The sequence below is a fragment of the Physella acuta genome, unplaced genomic scaffold (genome assembly GCF_028476545.2).
Source record: "Physella acuta isolate Inbredline_101_S28 unplaced genomic scaffold, ASM2847654v3 ptg000658l, whole genome shotgun sequence".
NCBI lineage: Eukaryota > Metazoa > Mollusca > Gastropoda > Physidae > Physella > Physella acuta.
Genome location: NW_026732177.1, coordinates 1,188,019 through 1,215,979, shown reverse-complemented (window position 1 = coordinate 1,215,979; position 27,961 = coordinate 1,188,019). Strand labels below are relative to the sequence as shown.

The 27,961-nt window shown below is 37.6% G+C and overlaps 1 protein-coding gene across 2 annotated transcripts in view; it reads right to left on the bottom strand.

Moving 5' to 3' along the window:
- The window catches only part of LOC131948695 (nuclear pore complex protein Nup205), a 57,944-nt gene extending 32,646 nt beyond the window's left edge, over nt 1-25,298 (bottom strand). The window contains exons 1-20 of one of the 2 annotated variants that reach the window (XM_059310359.1): nt 25,261-25,298; nt 19,216-19,358; nt 18,949-19,120; nt 18,649-18,867; nt 17,468-17,553; nt 11,876-12,101; nt 11,510-11,677; nt 10,835-10,956; nt 10,385-10,447; nt 9,960-10,073; nt 8,751-8,867; nt 6,760-6,898; nt 6,231-6,424; nt 4,913-5,095; nt 4,259-4,516; nt 3,972-4,154; nt 3,825-3,882; nt 2,837-3,026; nt 1,249-1,369; nt 141-240 (exon numbers count right to left, since the gene is read on the bottom strand). In XM_059310359.1, the coding sequence (XP_059166342.1) occupies nt 141-240; nt 1,249-1,369; nt 2,837-3,026; nt 3,825-3,882; nt 3,972-4,154; nt 4,259-4,516; nt 4,913-5,095; nt 6,231-6,424; nt 6,760-6,898; nt 8,751-8,867; nt 9,960-10,073; nt 10,385-10,447; nt 10,835-10,956; nt 11,510-11,677; nt 11,876-12,101; nt 17,468-17,553; nt 18,649-18,867; nt 18,949-19,120; nt 19,216-19,358; nt 25,261-25,291 (2,887 nt within the window). In that variant the 5' untranslated portion in view covers nt 25,292-25,298. Of the gene's footprint in view, nt 1-140; nt 241-1,248; nt 1,370-2,836; nt 3,027-3,824; nt 3,883-3,971; nt 4,155-4,258; nt 4,517-4,912; nt 5,096-6,230; nt 6,425-6,759; nt 6,899-8,750; nt 8,868-9,959; nt 10,074-10,384; nt 10,448-10,834; nt 10,957-11,509; nt 11,678-11,875; nt 12,102-17,467; nt 17,554-18,075; nt 18,091-18,648; nt 18,868-18,948; nt 19,121-19,215; nt 19,359-25,260 lie in introns of those variants that run through there. The other variant, XM_059310360.1, reaches the window with a different exon arrangement.
- Nucleotides 25,299-27,961: the final 2,663 nt, after the last annotated feature.

Sequence of the window (27,961 nt, the reverse complement as noted above, 5' to 3'; positions counted from 1 at the left end):
ATATAACACTTGGAAAAGTTGTGTTCGTAGGGGTTGCTCTAGGGACAAAACCCTGCACTGTATGATTGGGTGGAGAATTACACAACTTTGATCTAGATTTGTTATCAAACCTTGACTAAAGATCTGAAAAAGGTTTTTACCATCTTCCATTAGAAGTGCAGAGGCTCGCTCTTGTTTGATTTCAGCTGTGTTGGAGTCTAGACACTCTACAAAACCCTGGAGAAGCTCAGCACTAGCTCGCTGTAACATAGCAACAATAAGGAAACATCACCATCTCAACTACAACACCACGCTACAGCAACAATAAGGAATCATCACCATCACAACTACAACACCACGCTACAGCAACAATAAGGAAACATCACCATCACAACTACAACACCACACCACAGCAACAATAAGGAAACATCACCATCACAACTACAACACCACACCACAGCAACAATAAGGAAACATCACCATCACAACTACAACACCACACTACAGCAACAATAAGGGAACATCACCATCACAACTACAACATTACACCACAGCAACAATAAGGAAACATCACCATCACAACACCACGCTACAGCAACAATAAGGAAACATCACCATCACAACTACAACACCACGCTACAGCAACAATAAGGAAACATCACCAACACAACTACAACACCACGCTACAGCAACAATAAGGAAACATCACCATCACAACTACAACACCACACCACAGCAACAATAAGGGAACTTCACCATCACAACTACAACACCACGCTACAGCAACAATAAGGAAACATCACCAACACAACTACAACACCACGCTACAGCAACAATAAGGAAACATCACCATCACAACTACAACACCACACCACAGCAACAATAAGGGAACTTCACCATCACAACACCACGCTACAGCAACAATAAGGGAACATCATCATCACAACTACAACATTTCACCACAGCAACAATAAGGAAACATCACCATCACAACACCACACTACAGCAACAATAAGGGAACATCACCATCACAACTACAACACCACGCTACAGCAACAATAAGGAAACATCACCATCGCAACTACAACATTACACCACAGCAACAATAAGGAAACATCACCATCACAACACCACACCACGCTACAGCAACAATAAGGAAACATCACCATCACAACTACAACACCACACCACAGCAACAATAAGGGAACTTTTCTTTGCTCCAGGTTAAAAGAGTTGACAAATACAGAGCGACACAACTTATGAACCCACCTTGTCAGCAGTGAACAAATTGACAATATCAGACTGGGATGACAATTCAGAGCACACATGGCATAAAATTCTGATAGCTGATAGTGTATGTTTGGGCAGGAAAGTGTTGAACACAACAAACCTGTGAAGATTAAGACAAGTCTTAACAAGATTGACATAATGTAAATGACAAGTCTTAACTAAAATAACAAATAATCAACCTTTTAATTAAATGATTACGGTTCAATAATGCAACCTTACTTTGTAATATTGATTAAATAATCAACCTTTTAATAAAATGATTACGGTTCAATAATGCAACCTTACTTTGTAATATTGATTAAATAATCAGCCTTTTAATTAAATAATGCAAACTTACTTTGTAATATTGATTAAATAATCAGCCTTTTAATTAAATGATTACGGTTCAATAATGCAACCTTACTTTGTAATATTGATTAAATAATCAGCCTTTTAATTAAATAAAGCAACCTTACTTTGTAATATTGATTAAATAATCAGCCTTTTAATTAAATAACGCAACCTTACTTTGTAATATTGATTAAATAATCAGCCTTTTAATTAAATTGTTCAATAATGCAACCTTACTTTGTAATATTGATTAAATAATCAGCCTTTTAATTAAATAATGCAACCTTACTTTGTTATATTGATTAAATAATCAGCCTTTTAATTAAATGATTACGGTTCAATAATGCAACCTTACTTTGTAATATTGATTAAATAATCAGCCTTTTAATTAAATAATGCAACCTCACTTTGTAATATTGATTAAATAATCAGCCATTTAATTAAATGATTACGGTTCAATAATGCAACCTTACTTTGTAATATTGATTAAATAATCAGCCTTTTAATTAAATTGTTCAATAATGCAACCTTACTTTGTAATATTGATTAAATAATCAGCCTTTTAATTAAATAATGCAACCTTACTTTGTTATATTGATTAAATAATCAGCCTTTTAATTAAATGATTACGGTTCAATAATGCAACCTTACTTTGTAATATTGATTAATTAATCAGCCTTTTAATTAAATAATGCAACCTCACTTTGTAATATTGATTAAATAATCAGCCATTTAATTAAATGATTACGGTTCAATAATGCAACCTTACTTTGTAATATTGATTAAATAATCAGCCTTTTAATTAAATAATGCAAACTTACTTTGTAATATTGATTAAATAATCAGCCTTTTAATTAAATAATGCAACCTTACTTTGTAATATTGATTAAATAATCAGCCTTTTAATTAAATAATGCAACCTTACTTTGTAATATTGATTAAATAATCAGCCTTTTAATTAAATAATGCAACCTTACTTTGTAATATTGATTAAATAATCAGCCTTTTAATTAAATAAAGCAACCTTACTTTGTAATATTGATTAAATAATCAGCCTTTTAATTAAATAATGCAACCTTACTTTGTAATATTGATTAAATAATCAGCCTTTTAATGAAATAATGCAACCTTACTTTGTAATATTGATTAAATAATCAGCCTTTTAATGAAATAATGCAACCTTACTTTGTAATATTGATTAAATAATCAGCCTTTTAATTAAATAATGCAACCTTACTTTGTAATATTGATTAAATAATCAGCCTTTCTGGTTCTTGGGTTGATCCCCAGCAGCAGCCTCTCCATGCTGGACATAAGGAAAGGGCAGGCAGTCTCCCTAACACATCTCTCCAAGCTGCTCTGTCTGTCTGCTGTCTCCTCAAGCAGTTGCAGGCACAACAGGGATGCTCTCTCCAGATGTTCACGGCCTGGCATAACATAACATTAGGCAAGGAGTCACAATCACATGACATTAGGCTAGGTGCCACAATCACATGAGACAAGGTGCCACAATCACATGACATTAGGCAAGGTGCCACAATCACATGACATTAGACAAGGTGCCACAATCACATGACATTAGGCAAGGTGCCACAATCACATAACATTAGGCAAGGTGCCACAATCACATTACATTAGACAAGGTGCCACAATCACATGACATTAGGCAAGGTGCCATAATCACATGACATTAGGCAAGGTGCCATAATCATATGACATTAGCTAGGTGCCACAATCACATGACATTAGGCAAGGTGCCACAATCACATGACATTAGGCAAGGTGCCATAATCACATGACATTAGGCTAGGTGCCACAATTACATGACATAAGGCCCGTGTGAAATTGACATTTTTTCCGCATAAACCTCCCCATGAGTATTCTCAACAACTTCCTTTATTTAAAACGAATGTAGGCGCCATAGTGCTCACAGTGGATTGTATATACCGTTTACAGAGAAGAATCAATTCGCTAGGGTCCTCCCCCTGCGAATATGAAAAAAATTCCCACAGAAACCTCCTTAAGAGTATTCGTGATAATCTCCTAGTTTCATGACGATCAGATGAAAGATGTAGATAAAAGACAGCCAGACAGTTGAGACAGACAGAAATACATTGCTTTTTATTTATATAGATTGCATTAACCTCACTGCAGCTACCATTTTTAGGTAGGCTATAAAAACAAAACATTTTTATGTAAAACACAAAACTTGAAAAAAAAATTACCAGGAAACTGGGCAAACTGTTCAAAATGAATCAGCGCTTCTTCCAGAATCAGCTGAATCTAAATAAAAACAACAACAAACTATTAAAATCAACAATAATGATCCTTTGGTTAAAAATGGTACCAATGGAAAAAAAAGAGCTACTGACTGTCTTAAAGAGATGTGAATCACTGAGCATCATACGCAGTAGGGTAAACCCGGGTTGCTTGCTTGCAGGCATGATGCCAGCTCCAGGCACATCCACTGTTTCATTGCGGAAGTCCTCAGCGCACAGCTCATAGTCTGATACAAGTTTGACCAGAATCTCCAGACACCCAGACACAACCTGCCACTAAACAGATAACGTAAGCATTTTAGGCTTCAATAACAGATCTTTCAACTAGAACGTAATTGGGTATCTGACAGAGAAAAATGAACACAAGAAAATACAAGAACCTTTTCTTCCGCCAGTTTGTAGGCCCTAGTGTTGTACTTGAGCAAGACAGAATTTAAAATGAAGTCCAGGTACGGGTCAAACCCAGGCGACCTGGTGCCTGCCCCCAGCCCCATGGGCACAGGGAACTGGGTCAGTGCCGCCATCAGCTGCAGGAAGCCCCGCGTCAGTGGAAACTCTTCTGTGCGGCTCTCTACCTCCTCTAGCTCAACCTTGATGCCCGTCAGAGGTTCACGTGCGGATGGGGTGGTGGGTAAAATCTAGATAGAGATGAAACAACAGACTCAACATCTCTTACCACACTTGACAAGAACAAACAGATGGGGTGGTGGGTAAAATCTAGATAGAGATGAAACAACAGACTCAACATCTCTTACCACACTTGACAAGAACAAACAGATGGGGTGGTGGGTAAAATCTAGATAGAGATGAAACAACAGACTCAACATCTCTTACCACACTTGACAAGAACAAACAGATGGGGTGGTGGGTAAAATCTAGATAGAGATGAAACAACAGACTCAACATCTCTTACCACACTTGACAAGAACAAACAGATGGGGTGGTGGGTAAAATCTAGATAGAGATGAAACAACAGACTCAACATCTCTTACCACACTTGATAAGACCAAACAAGTAAAAAAACTTGGACAAACCTGGGAAGACTCAAGTGTCTGCCATATAGTGGCGGCAAACACTGGGGTCTGGGCTATGGCAGCCAAAGTACTCAGCAGTTCCCCCTTCATCTGCACTGACACACTGCATGCCAGCAAACCAAACAGAACCATAACCACTGACCACTGCTGATTTTCACAGAATGATGACCGACAGGTGTCACTCTACAAACAGAATTCAAGTCTTTGAGACTGTAACCAATTTACAACTAAGAAATCATTCATGGTTAATCAGTAAATTAATATAAACCTGCAGAGATGTAACCGCTTGCCAAAGACAAAAGCGTGGGGAAAGTACTCTTGATCCATTGGGCAGGTAAGTAGAGTTCATGTTTCTTGACCTTGCCGTATGAAAAGATAAAGTGGTCAGCACTATGCCAAGCCACCTTTACTTTCCCCAACATAAATTAGGTACCTATCAGAGTTGGGTGGACGAACCTGGATTTGAACTCGAGACTTCCGGTTAGCAGTCTAGCACTCTACCATCCAATACAAGGCAATGTAGACCAGAGTAACTTTCCTCATATTTGGGGGTGGGGGGGGGGGGGGGGGGGGGGAGAAATAGGTATACCATGTAACAAAATATGGACCAATGTGCAAAATATTTTTTAATTCCCAAATTTGCACGAACCCTAGTCTCAGCATTTTTTGGTTAATAAAATAGGTCTTCAATTAAATTCGCTTTTTTAGTTTTTGACGATGTGAAAAACTGATTAGTGAAAAGATTTCCAGTTAAACCAAATAGCGGACACAAATCATTACTTTATGTCAAACTTTATGACATTCTATATGTCGAAATTTAAGACAATGTAGATCTTTTTTTTATAATCTAGTACTAAACTTAAATAATGTACGACAATTAAGATAATTAAATAATGGCTCAGGTAGATGTAGTTGTAACGCAACCATAAAAAACTGTTCTAGATGGTTTGTGATGTGGAGACACCTGGAGCAAAAAGTCAGTGCATTTGAGAAAAAGTAAGAAAAAAATATGTTCTGTAAAAAATGGAAAAGTTAAATCTCAGCAAGAGTCAAGCTGGTATAGTTATTTTTGATGTACAGACTAGGAACCGTCCATAAATAATATTATGTTACCTAACGAAATTTTACCCAAAAGCACAAAAAGTTTTTGTTTTGCGACCTTGATTAAACTGAAAATGGATCGCCGAAAAATATTTCAGATTTTATGAAAAAAAAATCGGTTGGCGGAATAATATTGATTAGCTTTTGCAGCAGAAAACTTTTCTCAAACGAAATAAGGAAAGATTACATCTCTAAAAAATGACAACATGGTATGTACCAATAAGGCAATATGCCTGGTTAACTTGAGCACAGCACAAACAGCTTCTAGCTCCTGGGGCGTCATACTCCTAGGTGTAGTGGAGCGATAGGGCACAGTGTCTGACATGGTGTATGCCTCTTGGCGCAAGCTTGCATAATACTGATGCAGAGAACCAAAGATGTGATCCCAGGACACAGGGTTGGCCTGTCCACCTTAACAAATTCAACAACAAATTAATTTTTTTTTAATAATCTTTGTTAATCATTTCAATCAAAAGTTTTTAAAATTAACAAAGAATGTCTTTTATATTTAAAAAGCAAATCAGTACAAAAAAGCCAGCAAAAAGATTTAAATATTTGTTAACTGTGGTCTTATGTCACAAAAAGACAGCCACCATTTCGTACACACCATTTCAGTAACGAATTCTTACTTGAAATAATTTTTTTCTTGGTTTTTGTTTTAAAAATTGTGTATATGACATCATTTATTGACTAGAATTAACAAAAAAAAACCACACAAGACAACAAACTATGCAAATAGGACTGACCATTAACTCTGAGCAAATTGAAGCAATGATGTGCACACTGTGGTCCAGTGGCCAGCCCAGTCAACATGTGAATGTAAGGCAGGAAAAGTGGGGCAGGCAGCAGGTCACCAGCTACACGGACAAACTTGAACAGGGCTATCTGAAGGAGAAAATAACAGGGCTATCTGGAGGAGAAAATAACAGTGCTATCTGGAGGAGAAAATAACAGTGCTATCTGGAGGAGAAAATAACAGTGCTATCTGGAGGAGAAAATAACAGTGCTATCTGGAGGAGAAAATAACAGTGCTATCTGGAGGAGAAAATAACAGTGCTATCTGGAGGAGAAAATAACAGGGCTATCTGGAGGAGAAAATAACAGTGCTATCTGGAGGAGAAAATAACAGTGCTATCTGGAGGAGAAAATAACAGTGTTATCTGGAGGAGAAAATAACAGGGCTATCTGAAGGAGAAAATAACAGGGCTATCTGGAGGAGAAAATAACAGTGCTATCTGGAGGAGAAAATAACAGTGCTATCTGGAGGAGAAAATAACAGTGCTATCTGGAGGAGAAAATAACAGTGCTATCTGGAGGAGAAAATAACAGTGCTATCTGGAGGAGAAAATAACAGGGCTATCTGGAGGAGAAAATAACAGTGCTATCTGGAGGAGAAAATAACAGTGCTATCTGGAGGAGAAAATAACAGGGCTATCTGGAGGAGAAAATAACAGGGCTATCTGGAGGAGAAAATAACAGTGCTATCTGGAGGAGAAAATAACAGTGCTATCTGGAGGAGAAAATAACAGTGCTATCTGGAGGAGAAAATAACAGTGCTATCTGGAGGAGAAAATAACAGTGCTATCTGGAGGAGAAAATAACAGTGCTATCTGGAGGAGAAAATAACAGGGCTATCTGGAGGAGAAAATAACAGTGCTATCTGGAGGAGAAAATAACAGTGCTATCTGGAGGAGAAAATAACAGGGCTATCTGGAGGAGAAAATAACAGGGCTATCTGGAGGAGAAAATAACAGTGCTATCTGGAGGAGAAAATAACAGGGCTATCTGGAGGAGAAAATAACAGGGCTATCTGGAGGAGAAAATAACAGTGCTATCTGGAGGAGAAAATAACAGTGCTATCTGGAGGAGAAAATAACAGTGCTATCTGGAGGAGAAAATAACAGTGCTATCTGGAGGAGAAAATAACAGTGCTATCTGGAGGAGAAAATAACAGTGCTATCTAGAGGAGAAAATAACATACTCTTTAATATAAATATACTCTTTAATATATCTTTTTAACCGCTGATTTAAAACCCATACATTGATATATATAAATCATAATTGAATGGCCTCCACACTAATATTAATTTTAAGAGATTATTTATTTAAGAAAAAGAATTAGTTTTAAAGAAGAAAAATTAACTTGATTTTTTTCAAGGAAAAAATAGGTTGCTGCTGGGAAAATTAATGAAAGGAGTTATTTTTCATGAGATCTTATTTTTTTAGAAAATGAAAGTACACCCATTTTTCTACAACAATCATGGATCAGATTAGTAGAAGAATAGTTTAATATAAGTTAATTTTATAACATGGCAACGTAAACATTAAGATACTGTTGCTGAAAAACATTTTGCAGTGTTTACAAAATGTCCTTTTGAAGTGGTTTTACAAACATAAATTCTATAAAACACAATATCAACCCAAAGGGAAACTAATAAGAAGTAAATACAATTAAACATAGCTGCTCTAGCGATATCTTGACCTAGAATTAGTATTTTTAAAAATATTATCAGGCGCTGGGACAGTAATTATGGTATGGCAGACCGGCCTGCAGACAGTTTGGAGCCTCCGACTGCTGGGGGTATCGTTACTCTTAATAATATAATTAATAATAATTTAATTTTATCAATGTTAGTTATAACTGTATGATGAAGTTTGTGTTAAATGAGACTGCTGAATAAACCCAATATAAATAGATGAATGTCCGTCAAGAAAGTGGACTATACAAGTCCCTGACCTGTTTAGGGTCCAGTCTGTAGACACTGCTGAGGTCACCTGTGCCAGGCTCTGGCAGGCTCCAGTACTCCAGGGCCAGCTGGAGGTTCAGAGGGTCTTTTTCATACAGGTCTCCAACCTAGGACAATGGCAGGAGATTAGCATTCTGTGGGCCAGGGGCAAGTGTGTAATGACAGGAGATTCAGCATTGTGTGTGCCATGGCAGGGACAAGTGTGTAATGGCAGGGACAAGTGTGTAATGGCAGGGACAAGTGTGTAATGGTAGGGACAAGTGTGTAATGGCAGGGACAAGTATGTAATGGCAGGGACAAGTGTGTAATGGCAGGGACAAGTGTGTAATGGCAGGGACAAGTGTGTAATGGCAGGGACAAGTGTGTAATGGCAGGGACAAGTGTGTAATGGCAGGGACAAGTGTGTAATGGCAGGGACAAGTATGTAATGGCAGGGACAAGTGTGTAATGGCAGGGACAAGTGTGTAATGGCAGGGACAAGTGTGTAATGGCAGGGACAAGTGTGTAATGGCAGGGACAAGTATGTAATGGCAGGGACAAGTGTGTAATGGCAGGGACAAGTGTGTAATGGCAGGGACAAGTGTGTAATGGCAGGGACAAGTATGTAATGGCAGGGACAAGTGTGTAATGGCAGGGACAAGTATGTAATGGCAGGGACAAGTATGTAATGGCAGGGACAAGTATGTAATGGCAGGGACAAGTATGTAATGGCAGGGACAAGTATGTAATGGCAGGGACAAGTGTGTAATGGCAGGGACAAGTGTGTAATGGCAGGGACAAGTGTGTAATAGCAGGGACAACTGTGTAATGACAGGGACAAGTATGTAATGGCAGGGACAAGTGTGTAATGGCAGGGACACATGTAATGGCAGGGACAAGTGTGTAATGGCAGGGACATGTATGTAATGGCAGGGACAAGTGTGTAATGGCAGGGACAAGTATGTAATGGCAGGGACGAGTGTGTAATGGCAGGGACACATGTAATGGCAGGGACAAGTGTGTAATAGCAGGGACAAGTGTGTAATGGCAGGGACACATGTAATGGCAGGGACAAGTGTGCAATGGCAGGGACAAGTATGTAATGGCAGGGAGGAAGTGTGTAATGGCAGGAACAAGAGTGTAAGGAAACACGGCTAACATCTCTACTGGCATTGTAAGAACAAAACAAATGCTTCAAAGTGCCATGGGTGATGTGTTACCAAAACCATGAACTCGTGCAACTCTTTCCTCAGCTGCGGTGGCTCCAGACCTTCAGCTTGATGAGCTAACAGGATGCGGCAAGTTTCATCCCCTCGATTTCTTAGCTCTTTGATCTGTACACAATGTTAGATTCATTTTAAAGCAGGATACATTAAAACATATGTAGATTAAAAGCTTCAATAATTCTAAAATTGGATTTTTGTGTGTTTAAAAACTGAAGTTACTATAGGTTTGTTGTCAAAGCTTCAAAAGCAAATTTAAACCATTTATGATGGAGCAATTTTTTCTTGAAGAAAATTGCTTATTCGATGAAAATGCATTACTTTATTATTAATCTAATAAGATACTAAACTGCCTTTGAAAAGCTGAGCTTACAGTCAACGGCTAGCTAGTAGCTGTTGATGTATGTGTAGAAGTGTCTTACCTTGAGTGGCATTTGGTAGATGAAATCTGACACTAGGCCATGCAATCTTCTCAGGTAGAACTCCTGTCAACAGGGGAAAAAATACATTGATGAACAATTTTTAGCTGAATTGATGAACAATTTTAGCTCAATTGATGAACAATATTAGCTCAATTTATGAACAATTTTAGCTCAATTGATGAACAATTTTAGCTCTATTGATGAACAATTTTAGCTCAATTTATGAACAATTTTAGTTCAATTGATGAACAATTTTAGCTCAATTGATGAACAATTTTAGCTCAATTGATGAACAATTTTAGCTCTATTGATAAACAATTTTAGCTCAATTTATGAACAATTTTAGTTCAATTGATGAACAATTTTAGCTCAATCAATGAAAAATTTTAGTTCAATTGATGAACAATTTTATCAGAGTAAAAAACATGAAGAATGTGCAGCAATAGTTACCTCAGAATGAAAATTAGGACAAGACACCACAGAAAGGCTAAGGAATGTGAACAGGTTTTTATCTATGGCATTATCTATCAGCTTTTCATCATCTTCAAAACAATCACTGTTTCCATTTGCTCCTGTAAATGAATGAATTAATGATTAAACAAAAGTAAGTTTAATCATGATTTTTTTTTGTTCTATAACGAGCAGTAATTCAATTCTTTAAACTTTTGTAAAACAGGAATTTTAGATAACAGCTGTAAATAAGGCTTAGTTTTATACTTGGATAATGATTATATTCTAAATAATGATTATTATCTAAATAATAAAGTTATATTAAAAAAAAAAGAAGTTTTATTTTTTTAATTTAAACAATAGCAACACTGAACTGTGTGATGTAATATGACAACCCTGTCTGATGTAATATGACAACCCACCTCCACTAGCAACACTCAACTGTCTGATGTAATATGACAACCCAGTCTGATGTAATATGACAACCCACCTCCATTAGCAACACTGAACTGTCTGATGTAATATGACAACCCACCTCCATTAGCAACACTCAACTGTCTGATGTAATATGACAACCCACCTCCATTAGCAACACTGAACTGTGATGTCTGATGTAATATGACAACCCACCTCCATTAGCAACACTGAACTGTCTGATGTAATATGACAACCCACCTCCATTAGCAACACTGAACTGTGATGTCTGATGTAACATGACAGCCCAGCTGAACTGTACAGCAGCTTTGAGGCCAGGGTTGGCCCACTCTCTGTCTGACATAAGTTCCTTGTGGATCTCCTGTATGTAACTGGCATCACTAAACACTGGCAGCCGGGATGAAAAATCTGCACAGAGAAAGTTTCTTGAAAAATTCTCTGTGCCACAAATGGTTACGGGTAAGCTAGTATGTTTAACTCTGAGACACAAATGGTTAAAGGTAAACTGTTTAACTCTCTGAGACACAAATGGTTAAAGGTAAAGTGGTGTGTTTAACTCTCTGTGCCACACAAGTTTTACATGATAAGATAAAAAAGTCTCTTTACTTTCAGATTCCTCCCTGTGTAAGACACTGACGTCAAAGCAGTACCAAAGTGTGACAAGTAATGTCAGGGTGACAGAGTCAAGTGTTTCATCCGCATTGAGTGCTCCATCCTGCCTGAGGTGAGCCAGCAGCCTGAGGGTGTCCTTTTTGTTGAGTGGGCACTGACAGGCCAGACAGAACAGAATGTCTGCAAGAGTTTGCCGGATCTCTGTGTACAGGTCAGTCACCTGTGGAACATGGCATGGTTAAACCTTGCTGTACAAACTAGGGGCAATCACAGCCAATGTATGACTAAACAGGGTTAAACCTTACAGGGTTAAACCTTGCTGTACAAACTAGGGGCAATCACAGCCAATGTATGGCTAAACAGGGTTAAACCTTACAGGGTTAAACCTTGCTGTACAAACTAGGGGCAATCACAGCCAATGTATGGCTAAACAGGGTTAAACCTTACAGGGTTAAACCTTGCTGTACAAACTAGGGGCAATCACAGCCAATGTATGACTAAACAGGGTTAAACCTTACAGGGTTAAACCTTGCTGTACAAACTAGGGGCAATCACAGCCAATGTATGGCTAAACAGGGTTAAACCTTACAGGGTTAAACCTTGCTGTACAAACTAGGGGCAATCACAGCCAATGTATGACTAAACAGGGTTAAACCTTACAGGGTTAAACCTTGCTGTACAAACTAGGGGCAATCACAGCCAATGTATGACTAAACAGGGTTAAACCTTACAGGGTTAAACCTTGCTGTACAAACTAGGGGCAATCACAGCCAATGTATGGCTAAACAGGGTTAAACCTTACAGGGTTAAACCTTGCTGTACAAACTAGGGGCAATCACAGTCAATGTATGGCTAAACAGGGTTAAACCTTACAGTGTTAAACCTTGCTGTACAAACTAGGGGCAATCACAGTCAATGTATGGCTAAACAGGGTTAAACCTTACAGGGTTAAACCTTGCTGTACAAACTAGGGGCAATCACAGCCAATGTATGGCTAAACAGGGTTAAACCTTACAGGGTTAAACCTTGCTGTACAAACTAGGGGCAATCACAGCCAATGTATGGCTAAACAGGGTTAAACCTTACAGGGTTAAACCATGCTGTACAAACTAGGGGCAATCACAGCCAATGTATGACTAAACAGGGTTAAACCTTACAGGGTTAAACCTTGCTGTACAAACTAGGGGCAATCACAGCCAATGTATGACTAAACAGGGTTAAACCTTACAGGGTTAAACCTTGCTGTACAAACTAGGGGCAATCACAGCCAATGTATGACTAAACAGGGTTAAACCTTACAGGGTTAAACCTTGCTGTACAAACTAGGGGCAATCACAGCCAATGTATGACTAAACAGGGTTAAACCTTACAGGGTTAAACCTTGCTGTACAAACTAGGGGCAATCACAGCCAATGTATGACTAAACAGGGTTAAACCTTACAGGGTTAAACCTTGCTGTACAAACTAGGGGCAATCACAGCCAATGTATGGCTAAACAGGGTTAAACCTTACAGGGTTAAACCTTGCTGTACAAACTAGGGGCAATCACAGCCAATGTATGACTAAACAGGGTTAAACCTTACAGGGTTAAACCTTGCTGTACAAACTAGGGGCAATCACAGCCAATGTATGACTAAACAGGGTTAAACCTTACAGGGTTAAACCTTGCTGTACAAACTAGGGGCAATCACAGCCAATGTATGGCTAAACAGGGTTAAACCTTACAGGGTTAAACCTTGCTGTACAAACTAGGTGCAATCACAGTCAATGTATGGCTAAACAGGGTTAAACCTTACAGGGTTAAACCTTGCTGTACAAACTAGGGGCAATCACAGTCAATGTATGGCTAAACAGGGTTAAACCTTACAGGGTTAAACCTTGCTGTACAAACTAGGGGCAATCACAGCCAATGTATGGCTAAACAGGGTTAAACCTTACAGGGTTAAACCTTGCTGTACAAACTAGGGGCAATCACAGCCAATGTATAACTAAACAGGGTTAAACCTTACAGGGTTAAACCATGCTGTACAAACTAGGGGCAATCACAGCCAATGTATGACTAAACAGGGTTAAACCTTACAGGGTTAAACCTTACAGGGTTAAACCTTGCTGTACAAACTAGGGGCAATCACAGCCAATGTATGACTAAACAGGGTTAAACCTTACAGGGTTAAACCTTGCTGTACAAACTAGGGGCAATCACAGCCAATGTATGACTAAACAGGGTTAAACCTTACAGGGTTAAACCTTGCTGTACAAACTAGGGGCAATCACAGTCAATGTATGGCTAAACAGGGTTAAACCTTACAGGGTTAAACCTTGCTGTACAAACTAGGGGCAATCACAGTCAATGTATGGCTAAACAGGGTTAAACCTTACAGGGTTAAACCTTGCTGTACAAACTAGGGGCAATCACAGCCAATGTATGACTAAACAGGGTTAAACCTTACAGGGTTAAACCTTGCTGTACAAACTAGGGGCAATCACAGCCAATGTATGGCTAAACAGGGTTAAACCTTACAGGGTTAAACCTTGCTGTACAAACTAGGGGCAATCACAGCCAATGTATGACTAAACAGGGTTAAACCTTACAGGGTTAAACCTTGCTGTACAAACTAGGGGCAATCAGTCAATGTATGGCTAAACAGGGTTAAACCTTACAGGGTTAAACCTTGCTGTACAAACTAGGGGCAATCACAGTCAATGTATGGCTAAACAGGGTTAAACCTTACAGGGTTAAACCTTGCTGTACAAACTAGGGGCAATCACAGCCAATGTATGGCTAAACAGGGTTAAACCTTACAGGGTTAAACCTTGCTGTACAAACTAGGGGCAATCACAGCCAATGTATGGCTAAACAGGGTTAAACCTTACAGGGTTAAACCTTGCTGTACAAACTAGGGGCAATCACAGCCAATGTATGACTAAACAGGGTTAAACCTTACAGGGTTAAACCTTGCTGTACAAACTAGGGGCAATCACAGTCAATGTATGACTAAACAGGGTTAAACCTTACAGGGTTAAACCTTGCTGTACAAACTAGGGGCAATCACAGTCAATGTATGGCTAAACAGGGTTATACCTTACAGGGTTAAACCTTGCTGTACAAACTAGGGGCAATCACAGCCAATGTATGACTAAACAGGGTTAAACCTTACAGGGTTAAACCTTGCTGTACAAACTAGGGGCAATCACAGCCAATGTATGGCTAAACATGGTTAAACCTTACAGGGTTAAACCTTGCTGTACAAATTAGGGGCAATCACAGCCAATGTATGGCTAAACAGGGTTAAACCTTACAGGGTTAAACCTTGCTGTACAAACTAGGGGCAATCACAGTCAATGTATGGCTAAACAGGGTTAAACCTTACAGGGTTAAACCTTGCTGTACAAACTAGGGGCAATCACAGCCAATGTATGGCTAAACAGGGTTAAACCTTACAGGGTTAAACCTTGCTGTACAAACTAGGGGCAATCACAGCCAATGTATGGCTAAACAGGGTTAAACCTTACAGGGTTAAACCTTTCTGTACAAACTAGGGGCAATCACAGCCAATGTATGGCTAAACAGGGTTAAACCTTACAGGGTTAAACCTTGCTGTACAAACTAGGGGCAATCACAGTCAATGTATGGCTAAACAGGGTTAAACCTTACAGGGTTAAACCTTTCTGTACAAACTAGGGGCAATCACAGCCAATGTATGGCTAAACAGGGTTAAACCTTACAGGGTTAAACCTTGCTGTACAAACTAGGGGCAATCACAGTCAATGTATGGCTAAACAGGGTTAAACCTTACAGGGTTAAACCTTGCTGTACAAACTAGGGGCAATCACAGCCAATGTATGACTAAACAGGGTTAAACCTTACAGGGTTAAACCTTGCTGTACAAACTAGGGGCAATCACAGCCAATGTATGGCTAAACAGGGTTAAACCTTACAGGGTTAAACCTTGCTGTACAAACTAGGGGCAATCACAGTCAATGTATGGCTAAACAGGGTTAAACCTTACAGGGTTAAACCTTGCTGTACAAACTAGGGGCAATCACAGCCAATGTATGACTAAACAGGGTTAAACCTTACAGGGTTAAACCTTGCTGTACAAACTAGGGGCAATCACAGCCAATGTATGGCTAAACAGGGTTAAACCTTACAGGGTTAAACCTTGCTGTACAAACTAGGGGCAATCACAGCCAATGTATGACTAAACAGGGTTAAACCTTACAGGGTTAAACCTTGCTGTACAAACTAGGGGCAATCACAGTCAATGTATGGCTAAACAGGGTTAAACCTTACAGGGTTAAACCTTGCTGTACAAACTAGGGGCAATCACAGCCAATGTATGACTAAACAGGGTTAAACCTTACAGGGTTAAACCTTGCTGTACAAACTAGGGGCAATCACAGTCAATGTATGGCTAAACAGGGTTAAACCTTACAGGGTTAAACCTTGCTGTACAAACTAGGGGCAATCACAGCCAATGTATGACTAAACAGGGTTAAACCTTACAGGGTTAAACCTTGCTGTACAAACTAGGGGCAATCACAGCCAATGTATGGCTAAACAGGGTTAAACCTTACAGGGTTAAACCTTGCTGTACAAACTAGGGGCAATCACAGTCAATGTATGGCTAAACAGGGTTAAACCTTACAGGGTTAAACTTTGCTGTACAAACTAGGGGCAATCACAGCCAATGTATGACTAAACAGGGTTAAACCTTACAGGGTTAAACCTTGCTGTACAAACTAGGGGCAATCACAGCCAATGTATGGCTAAACAGGGTTAAACCTTACAGGGTTAAACCTTGCTGTACAAACTAGGGGCAATCACAGCCAATGTATGACTAAACAGGGTTAAACCTTACAGGGTTAAACCTTGCTGTACAAACTAGGGGCAATCACAGTCAATGTATGGCTAAACAGGGTTAAACCTTACAGGGTTAAACCTTGCTGTACAAACTAGGGGCAATCACAGCCAATGTATGACTAAACAGGGTTAAACCTTACAGGGTTAAACCTTGCTGTACAAACTAGGGGCAATCACAGCCAATGTATGGCTAAACAGGGTTAAACCTTACAGGGTTAAACCTTGCTGTACAAACTAGGGGCAATCACAGTCAATGTATGGCTAAACAGGGTTAAACCTTACAGGGTTAAACCTTGCTGTACAAACTAGGGGCAATCACAGCCAATGTATGACTAAACAGGGTTAAACCTTACAGGGTTAAACCTTGCTGTACAAACTAGGGGCAATCACAGTCAATGTATGGCTAAACAGGGTTAAACCTTACAGGGTTAAACCTTGCTGTACAAACTAGGGGCAATCACAGCCAATGTATGACTAAACAGGGTTAAACCTTACAGGGTTAAACCTTGCTGTACAAACTAGGGGCAATCACAGCCAATGTATGGCTAAACAGGGTTAAACCTTACAGGGTTAAACCTTGCTGTACAAACTAGGGGCAATCAGTCAATGTATGGCTAAACAGGGTTAAACCTTACAGGGTTAAACCTTGCTGTACAAACTAGGGGCAATCACAGCCAATGTATGACTAAACAATTACAGAAACTTCAGTAGAAACTAGTAACCTGTTTTCTGTGTTTTGGTGGACCTAAAGCTCTGTCTTTCTGTAATCTTCCCATTTCCTTTACCAAATCCATACTTTTGATCAGATCTAGCAATTAAGTAAAAAAAAAAGGTAAATTAGTGTAAAGAATAAGTAAATTACTAATCAGTTCAAATACAATGTTCAAAGACTAAAACAATGTGAACATACAGTTCCTAACATTAATGAGAAACCATTAATCTCAACAATAATTGGACCATACATCTAGATAATGAGGAACTGTTTGTCTAAAAAATATTAAGGAACTGTTAATCTAGATAATAATAAGAAACTGTTAATCTAGACAATAAGCAAACTTAATTGTCTAAGCACTAATTAAATAAAAAGCCATGTATCTAGACAAAAGCCATTCATTAATCTAAACAATGATGACCAACCATTTGTCTAGACCATAAAGAACCGTTAATCTAAGCAGTAATAAAAATCCATTTAAATGATGAGATCAAGTGACAAACCAAAAGGATGTGACACTAGATTGCTATTGCCACAATATTGAAAACTGCAGTACTAGCACCTTACCAAGTATTGTTGTTTGCCACAATATTGAAAACAGCAGTACTAGCACCTTACCAAGTATTGTTGTGACAATATTGAAAACTGCAGTACTAGCACCTTACCAAGTATTGTTGTGACAATATTGAAAACTGCAGTAGTAGCACCTTACCAAGTATTGTTTGACGCAATATTGAAAACTTCAGTACTAGCACCTTACCAAGTATTGTTGTGACAATATTGAAAACTGCAGTAGTAGCACCTTACCAAGTATTGTTTGACACAATATTGAAAACTTCAGTACTAGCACCTTACCAAGTATTGTTTGACACAATATTGAAAACTGCAGTAGTAGCACCTTACCAAGTATTGTTTGACACAATATTGAAAACTTCAGTACTAGCACCTTACCAAGTATTGTTTGACACAATATTGAAAACTTCAGTACTAGCACCTTACCAAGTATTGTTTGACACAATATTGAAAACTTCAGTACTAGCACCTTACCAAGTATTGTTTGACACAATATTGAAAACTTCAGTACTAGCACCTTACCAAGTATTGTTTGACACAATATTGAAAACTTCAGTACTAGCACCTTACCAAGTATTGTTTGACACAATATTGAAAACTTCAGTACTAGCACCTTACCAAGTATTGTTGTGACAATATCCTCCTGCACAAGGTCCTCAATGAAGGCACTGATCATGGCCTGGAGTTCCTGGCTGATTCCTACAGTCCATGTCCTGCCATCTCTGGCTTGAGCCAAAGCCCTGAGAGCAGCTACCAGGCAGCGCTGACCATCAAAAAACAACAAAACTGCAACTAGTCCTCTTGTCAGACCAGGATGATTGGGCAACTGATTTTCCCCTAGTACAAAAAAAATCTTTTAATAAACATGCCAGAGGCAACAAATTAACGGAATTTTCATGGTGAAAGCATGAGACTAACCTGCCATAAGTAATTCCACAGCTGCAAGTTCATTGAGCTCAAAGAGTTCACTTAAAATAATTGCCTCAGCAATAAATTGTTGTGAGAATGTCTGCCTCCTCTGCTCCCCTTCAACTGCTATACCTTCTAGATGGGATTTTCTTACCAAATCTCCATGGGTGGCATTTCGACTCTAAAATACAGAATATAGTTTTTAAAGATATTTTCTAAAGCTACAGAAAAAAGCTTCATGACTGTCAAAGCTAAGATAAAGCATCTGCAACTCACAGGTTTTTTAAGAAGACTTATGAAATCTGGCCTGTGTTTCCGCAAGGCTATTTCCAGGTCACGGGCTAAGCCAGGTTGCCTCTTGGTAACAGCACATTCAACGAGTTCTTTCAGTTCCATGAATGGTGCCCAGACACGGGCAGCTGTTTTACAAAGAACACAGAGAACACATTCAATCAACCAATTTGATCAATAAAATAGTTTATCATATATCCAGACCTAATACATTTGTCAAATTATGAATACTACAGCAAGTTATTAAGTTGAGCCTTAAATTTAAATCACTAACCTACCATTTATATAACACATACAGTCAAGTTTATGAGGATTGATAATGTAATGCTTAAATCACTTGGGATTAATGATATATTATGCCTTCAATAATCAATCAATACTGACCCTTGCTTTTTCCCTATAACTAGTATAACAGGTAGACTGGGTATTTATATTAAATGCAGTTTATAAAAACAATATATTGAAATGTCATATTAATTTTTCAGTTTCATACATTTGTGTTTTTCTATTTTGTATTTAGTAAGTAGGTTTGGGGCTTATAAATCTTCTTTATTTAATAAACCAAGAATGGCCTTTATAAAACCTCAAAAGTTCAAGCTCTGGTTCTGTTTTAATTTTGTATTTAAGCGTAAAAATGAAAAGTTGGATGTTTTATACAAAAACATAGCATTGGTAGTAAAAAAAATGTCCATTTTACGTCCAATAATTGGAGTTAAGTCAGTTATCCCACAACTACCCCTTAAAAATGTAATTTGTAAAAGTAACAGCATAGGCCTATACTATAAACTATAACCTGAAAATAAAAGGTGTGGCCTGAAGGCCCTGTTTTTAAGCATATAGGTCTAGTATTCAATTTTAGTTAGCCTATTCTAAAAAAAAAAAAAAAAATTTTAAACAGACATGACGATGTCTAGATGAGGTTGTGCTCAAAATGTCCGCCTACATGTTGGGTTTATTTCAATTTAGCTAAGCCAATGCAAAAAAATTTTTTTTAGTAAAACAATTTAATAGTTACATACTTGAATAGGGTGTCATTCTGATTACAGATCAGTTTGAATTTTTTAAATCTGACCATAAACAAAAAAGTTATGAATTTTTTAGTCATTAAAAAATTGCAGTTTTTCCAGACAACCAGTATAAGCCATGAAAAAGGAAAAATACTGAGAGGGTATGGACCAAATATTTAACAATTTTTTACTAAAAGTGGTATTAAAGCAAGCAGACTTCATCAATTGAAATCATGTCATTAAAACGTTTTTCTTAACTCAGCTTCGCGTTTGTTTGTTTGTTTGGTTGTTTGGATGTTTGTTGTTAAAATTGACATCGAAAATTAGCCCACTTCTGATTGCTCTAGAGACCTGAAATTTGGCATGCATGCTACTTTCGCCTAACAATTTCAGATGCAATCATAAAAACTAGCAATTAGTGACCGTAATTAGCTTAATTTAATTACGCCCCAAGGACCATAAAATTGAGGACATGTTTTCTAAAGATACCGACAAGACTTGAGGCCTATTGACACAGTTACTTCGGCCCCAATCGATGTGAGCGCGCTGGCCGTGATCGTATAGTGGTTAGTACTTCGCGCTGTGGCCGCGACAACCCAGGTTCGAATCCTGGTCACTCAAGATTTTTAGTCCGTGTATTTATAAACACTTTTTTAAAAAACACGTTTTTTATGTGTAGCAACGGACTAAAAAGGAGAACGGACACGGTAACACATTGTTAACGGTGACACGGTTGGTACGCTGGGCATGCTAAAATACACATAAACACGTTTTTCCTTAACTCAGCTTCGCGTTTATTTGTTTGTTTATGGGAGATTTGATCACGTGATTCGTGAGTAGATCTCCACGCCAGCAACGTAAATTACACCCTTTCTCTGTTTAAAGCGTATCGGTCGCTTAAGATTTTTTTAGTCCGTGGATTTAAAAACACTTAGTCAAGTCATACTTAATCAAGTGATTAGATAAAGTAGAAAATAAACTATATAAAAACTTTTTAAAAACCAGGTTTTTCATGTGTAGCAACGGACTAAAAAGGAGAACATAAAATACTTAAAAAAAACTTTTTAAAAAACCACGTTTTTCTTGTGGACTAAAAAGTAGAAAATAACTATTTACATACATTTGATGACAAAAAACGTGGGTCGGGAAATTTGATGGTGAACGTACCCACGTTTTTTGTCATCAAATGTATGTAAATAGTTATTTTCTACTTTTTAGTCCACAAGAAAAACGTGGTTTTTTAAAAAGTTTTTTTTAAGTATTTTTTTTTTATATTTTTGTATGCCGAATCCAATGATGCTATTTTAAAAAGTGTCCTTTGATTACATAACTAACTAATCTCAGATTATGTAATACCCCCTGTAAATTTTTTTAAGAACATATAATAATACATGCGATAAGAAGTCATTCTTTAAATTTAACACTATTTTCTATTTTAATTTATAATGTGACATTTGTATATGCTGAATCTAATGGTAGCATTTAAAATGGTCCAACATTGTTACATAACTATTTAATGAAAAGGTTACGTTTCCCCCACTTTGCTCAAATTATACCATGAATTAGTTTTGAAATCACTTTTGCTCATTGTCAGTAAAGTCCAAGTGAAAAGCCTACTAAAAGAAAATATAACTAATAGGCCAAAAGTTTTTTAATACAAAGAGTAGGATGCTATAACAATAGTATGTTTTTTATTATTTAACTTCTTAAACGATGTTATGTAATCTATATGCAATCCTATAGGCCTACTCTATTCTAAAAATATAGGCCTATCTAATAATTTTTCTTGTTATTTTAAATATCAAATAACTTTCAGCTATTACATTAGTCTAGTTACAATTGTGTCTGATCAGAACCACAGTGTGCTTTATGATAATTATGTTAAATTTTTAAACATATTCAAATTTATCATTTTTACAATTTCAATAAAATAAACATTGGAGGAAAAAGTTATTTTTTAACTTGCACAAGGTATAGTGTAAGTTATAGGTCTATAACATAGATTTATATATACATATGCCCAATGTTTATGCAAGTACTTGGTTTATCTATTTTGTAGGCCTACCAGTAGGCCTTTTACATTTAAAAACTTTCTTAAGAAAAAAAGCATGGGTTTGAATGCTTGACTGTGTAGTAGATTTTAGAAATAGTGTAAGATTACTGTGTTTGGCTATACACAGACACATGTATTGCCACCATCTTTTGCATAGATTTAGTTTAATCTGACCCGTGTAACCAGGTCTTCTGACCAACGAATTTTATTGCCCTATTACATAATCGTGACACTGGATAGGCTAGTCTGCCAACCTGATGAACATATCAGATGATTATTTTGTAATTTCAGAGACAAAAGTCTGGCAAGATTTCTTGATCTATGCCCGAGGGTTAGTAACAACAACTCCACAAAGTGACTGGGGAGGGAAGTTGGGTATGATACCACCACGTACCGTCGGGTGTTATACATCATCAAAGGCAACACTCGTCGGAAAGTCGTGTCACGGACTAGTGGGGGTGGGGTGAGGCTATGGATGTTACATATCGTGTAGGACACAGTCAGTGACTACCCCTACCCGCTCATCCCATTTTGGTCGATTTGGCACATTGTTAAGGGTATTAAAATTTGTAGTCAAACAAAAATAAGAACCAGGACAGAATTCAATTAATTTTTTTAACGCCAGTTTTACGAAAAATTAATGTACCAAATATTTAAAAGCAACGCAAATCACATCAGCACTACTTGATTGGGCTGCAGTTATCCGGATTAATTTCTATAGAATATCAATTTTGACAATAAGTCTTGTGCAGTAAATGCTTGTAAAAATTTATGAAACATGTCTGTGTGCTTTTCTATTAAATAGCAATAGCTGTCAAGTCAAACATGGGAACACATATAGGCCTATCTATCTTTAGATATTGTTTATTGTAATATCCAATCAATTCGACCGCCTAGCGTCACATGACCACACACTGTGCTGTGCTGCATGATGTGTAGATAGCTCTATTGGGAGGTTATATTATAAATGTCATACATTTAAATAAATGTCGAGATTCCAGAAATACAGCTCAGGGTTTAAATGTAAAATAGATCCATTAATAGACCTGGAAACTTAGTTCAACTTTGCGGTCTAATATCTCCAAAAGTCTTTTGACTTATTCTGACCACGAACACTGAGCGTTATCATCTACATTTAATACGCTTGTATGCCAAATTTAACTGTGGTAGTACATAAACTCGATACGTGCATACTAAATTTGTAACGCATCATCTGTGTAAAGACGCGATTCGAAGCACAGCAGAGCAGTTCAGTTGGACAGCAATTGCCGCATCATGTATAGATTTTCAGAAATAGCCTCCCCCTAATTAGCACGTCGCCACAGAGGGTAAAAATCTGATTCAATCATACTTCGTCTAAAATAATACAGAAATCAAACAAACTTATAGGTCCCAACAGTTTAAAAGGTTGCTCAATTACGAACAGAATCTATATATATAATTCTCTTCTGGGAGCCGTTAGAAAACAAACTGCAAGCGCCTCCTTGCAGTCCCCTCTCTTTCTCTATCACTACCACCCCCACCCCACCTCCACATGATCTGGTGAGCTGTGGTCACACTAAATGTTTACAAATCGTAGAACCGGGTTTGTTGACCGCTATTATGGGCAGATAATTTAGTTTGAAACGATTTTAAACTTACAGGAGGTAACTAAGAGGAGGCTGCTTTCAGGGGGGGGGGGGGGGTGTAGGGTAGGGGTTGGGGGGGGGTAGTGTTTTAAAGCAAATATTTTCAGTGGCAGCATTGGTACTGTCGAATTCACAAATTATGAATTACTGAAAAGTAGAAAATACAACTAAATAGCGGCGTATGATATGCCGCGGGTCGGCTCGTTCAATATAGTAACAGAAAGGTCAGTTGTCTGTACAAGCAAATACTAAATACTTTTTAATATAGGCCTAGATGACTAAAATAAAATAGATCTAGAATTTAGATCTAGAATTCTAGATCTAGATCAAACTAAACTTTAATAAACAATGACAAGTTTGAATGAATGAGTTAGATCTATTTTTAATAGTTAAGTTTTTAGATCTACAAAATCGAGATCTAGATATCTAGATCAGGGGTCTCCAAACTTTTCAGCCCTAGGGCCGCATTAACTATCAGTATCAAATATAAGTTTGGGGACCAGAGTTTCTTCCAGGCATCTCATTGGGGTGGCATTTTTCTTCAGCCACCTACAACAAACACTTTTTTTAATCTATGATATCTACTCTCTCTAAATCTAGATCAATCTACTGTTTAGTTTTGAAAATGAAGTGATAAAAAAACAATAATCAGATCTTTTCTTCTAAAATAAAATAGATCTAGAATTTAGATCTAGAATTCTAGATCTAGATCAAACTAAACTTTAATAAACAATGACAAGTTTGAATGAATGAGTTAGATCTATTTTTAATAGTTAATAGTTTTTAGATCTACAAAATCGAGATCTAGATATCTAGATCAGGGGTCTCCAAACTTTTCAGCCCGAGGGCCGCATTAACTATCAGTATCAAATATAAGTTTGGGGACCAGAGTTTCTTCCAGGCATCTCATTGGGGTGGCATTTTTCTTCAGCCACCTACAATCCTACAACAAACACTTTTTTTAATCTATGATATCTACTCTCTCTAAATCTAGATCAATCTACTGTTTAGTTTTGAAAATGAAGTGATAAAAAAACAATAATCAGATCTTTCTTCTCTCTCTCTCTCACTTGTTTCTAGATTCTAGATCTAGATTCTAGTCTAGATCTAGAAATCTAGAATCTAGATTCTAGTCTAGATTACTCGCATCGTAAAGTTTAGTAGTTTAGAATTTATTAGATTTCTGATCAGGATGCTCTAGATCTAGTCATTTATGATTAGTAGCATATTTCAATACAATTAAAAATAAACGCCAAACGTTTAATTAAAATAACTCTCTTTTTAATCTTTGTTTCTAGATCTAGATCTAGATCTAAATATTCATAACAATTCAATTTTGTACCTAAATTGACCGCCATGCTAGAATCAGCCATCTTGTGTGTTAAGAAATTACAAATGTAAATGTAGGTCATATTAAGTAAGAAACTTTATAAAAATATAAGCCTCCTACATTTACGAATATAATATTCCATAGTTTAGGGCCTATAGACCAGAAATACAAAGGCTTAGTGCATGTGAAATTGTTTCATAAATTTTAAATTACAAAATGCTTTCTGCGAACGTATTTCTATTTAGTTATTTAGTGATAGTGTTTAGTTTTCATTGAATAACATTAACTCAAATTAATTATTAAAATGTCTGTGGGTTTGTGCAGTTTGTAGTCAATTCTTGTTACTAACTTTTAACCCATTTCTAATTCAGCGATTCTAATTTTTTATCTAATAGATATTAAATTAATAAAAATTAGCCTAATTTAATGATTAGCCTTCTAGGTCTGGATTTATATTTAATAACGCGACATTGAACTCCCCTAAACTTTCTCGTATAGGCCTACTTACATTATATTTCTCGTTTAGGCCTACTTACATTATATTTCTCGTATAGGCCTACTTATATTTGTATTTGTGTAACAGAGGCGTAGCAGCCCGCTCTTACGCCCGGGACAAACTATTGATTTGCGCCCCCTCCCTAGAAGCGTAGCCCGAAACGGACTATTAATTTTGCGTCCTCCTTCCCATTTCTATATTAAGTTATTACTGTAGGTGAAAAAGCGCCCTTTTAATTTTCTTTTAATTGTCTTTAATCTTCTCCTTTAAGCATTTATATTACTTCTTTCACCGATCACCATGAAACTTTGGCAAGTTGTTAGAATACTTCTGGGAAGCTTTCTTTAAAAATTAATGTTTAAAGTTTTATTTCTAAGGGGCGGCGACCCGACAGGGTGCGATTTTGGCTTCCGGGTCTTTCATAAGGACAGTGCACCATCATAATTATACACAGTGCACCATCATAATTATACAGTGACCATCATAATTATACATAGTGCACCATCATAATTATACACAGTGCACCATCATAATTATACAGTCATAATGAGTCAACATCCCTGAATGATTGTTAAGTGCAGATATACAATTCTATAACCTTCCTGCTATTGAACTTGTGGAGCGAATCGATACGTCCCAATGTTCGGCGATTAGCCCAAACATTTCGACGATGTTCTGTACTAGTGGGCCTCAAGATTGGTCCACTGAAGCTTCTGTCTTTCTATTTAGTTTTAGCAAAGGCCCGTACAGGCCAGCATGGGGTCGCACAATTTATTGGGGTCGTACATTTAATTGGGGTCGTACATTTAATTGGGGTCGTACATTTAATTGGGGTCGTACATTCAATTGGGGTCGTACATTCAATTGGTGTCGTACATTTAATTGGGGTCGTACATTTAATTGGGGTCGTACATTTAATTGGGGTCGTACATTCAATTGGGGTCGTACATTTAATTGGGGTCGTACATTTAATTATTGGGGTCGTACATTTAATTGGGGTCGTACATTTAATTGGGGTCGTACATTTAATTGGGGTCGTACATTTAATTGGGGTCGTACATTCAATTGGGGTCGTACATTCAATTGGGGTCGTACATTCAATTGGGGTCGTACATTCAATTGGGGTCGTACATTCAATTGGGGTCGTACATTCAATTGGGGTCGTACATTCAATTGGGGTCGTACATTCAATTGGGGTCGTACATTTAATTGGGGTCGTACATTCAATTGGGGTCGTACATTCAATTGGGGTCGTACATTCAATTGGGGTCGTACATTCAATTGGGGTCGTACATTCAATTGGGGTCGTACATTCAATTGGGGTCATACATTTAATTGGGGTCGTACATTCAATTGGGGTCGTACATTCAATTGGGGTCGTACATTTAATTGGGGTCGTACATTCAATTGGGGTCGTACATTCAATTGGGGTCGTACATTCAATTGGGGTCATACATTTAATTGGGGTCGTACATTCAATTGGGGTCGTACATTCAATTGGGGTCGTACATTCAATTGGGGTCGTACATTTAATTGGGGTCGTACATTCAATTGGGGTCGTACATTCAATTGGGGTCGTACATTCAATTGGGGTCGTACATTCAATTGGGGTCGTACATTCAATTGGGGTCATACATTTAATTGGGGTCGCACATTTAATTGGGGTCGTACATTCAATTGGGATCGTACATTCAATTGGGGTCGTACATTCAATTGGGGTCGTACATTTAATTGGGGTCGTACATTCAATTGGGGTCGTACATTTAATTGGGGTCATACATTTAATTGGGGTCGTACATTCAATTGGGGTCGTACATTCAATTGGGGTCGTACATTTAATTGGGGTCGTACATTCAATTGGGGTCGTACATTCAATTGGGGTCGTACATTAAATTGGGGTCATACATTTAATTGGGGTCGCACATTTAATTGGGGTCGTACATTCAATTGGGATCGTACATTCAATTGGGGTCGTACATTCAATTGGGGTCGTACATTCAATTGGGGTCGTACATTCAATTGGGGTCGTACATTTAATTGGGGTCGTACATTCAATTGGGGTCGTACATTTAATTGGGGTCGTACATTTAATTGGGGTCGTACATTTAATTGGGGTCGTACATTTAATTGGGGTCGTACATTCAATTGGGGTCGTACATTTAATTGGGGTCTCACATTTGGTCATGGCCGTACCATCAGTGTCACTAATCAGATGCG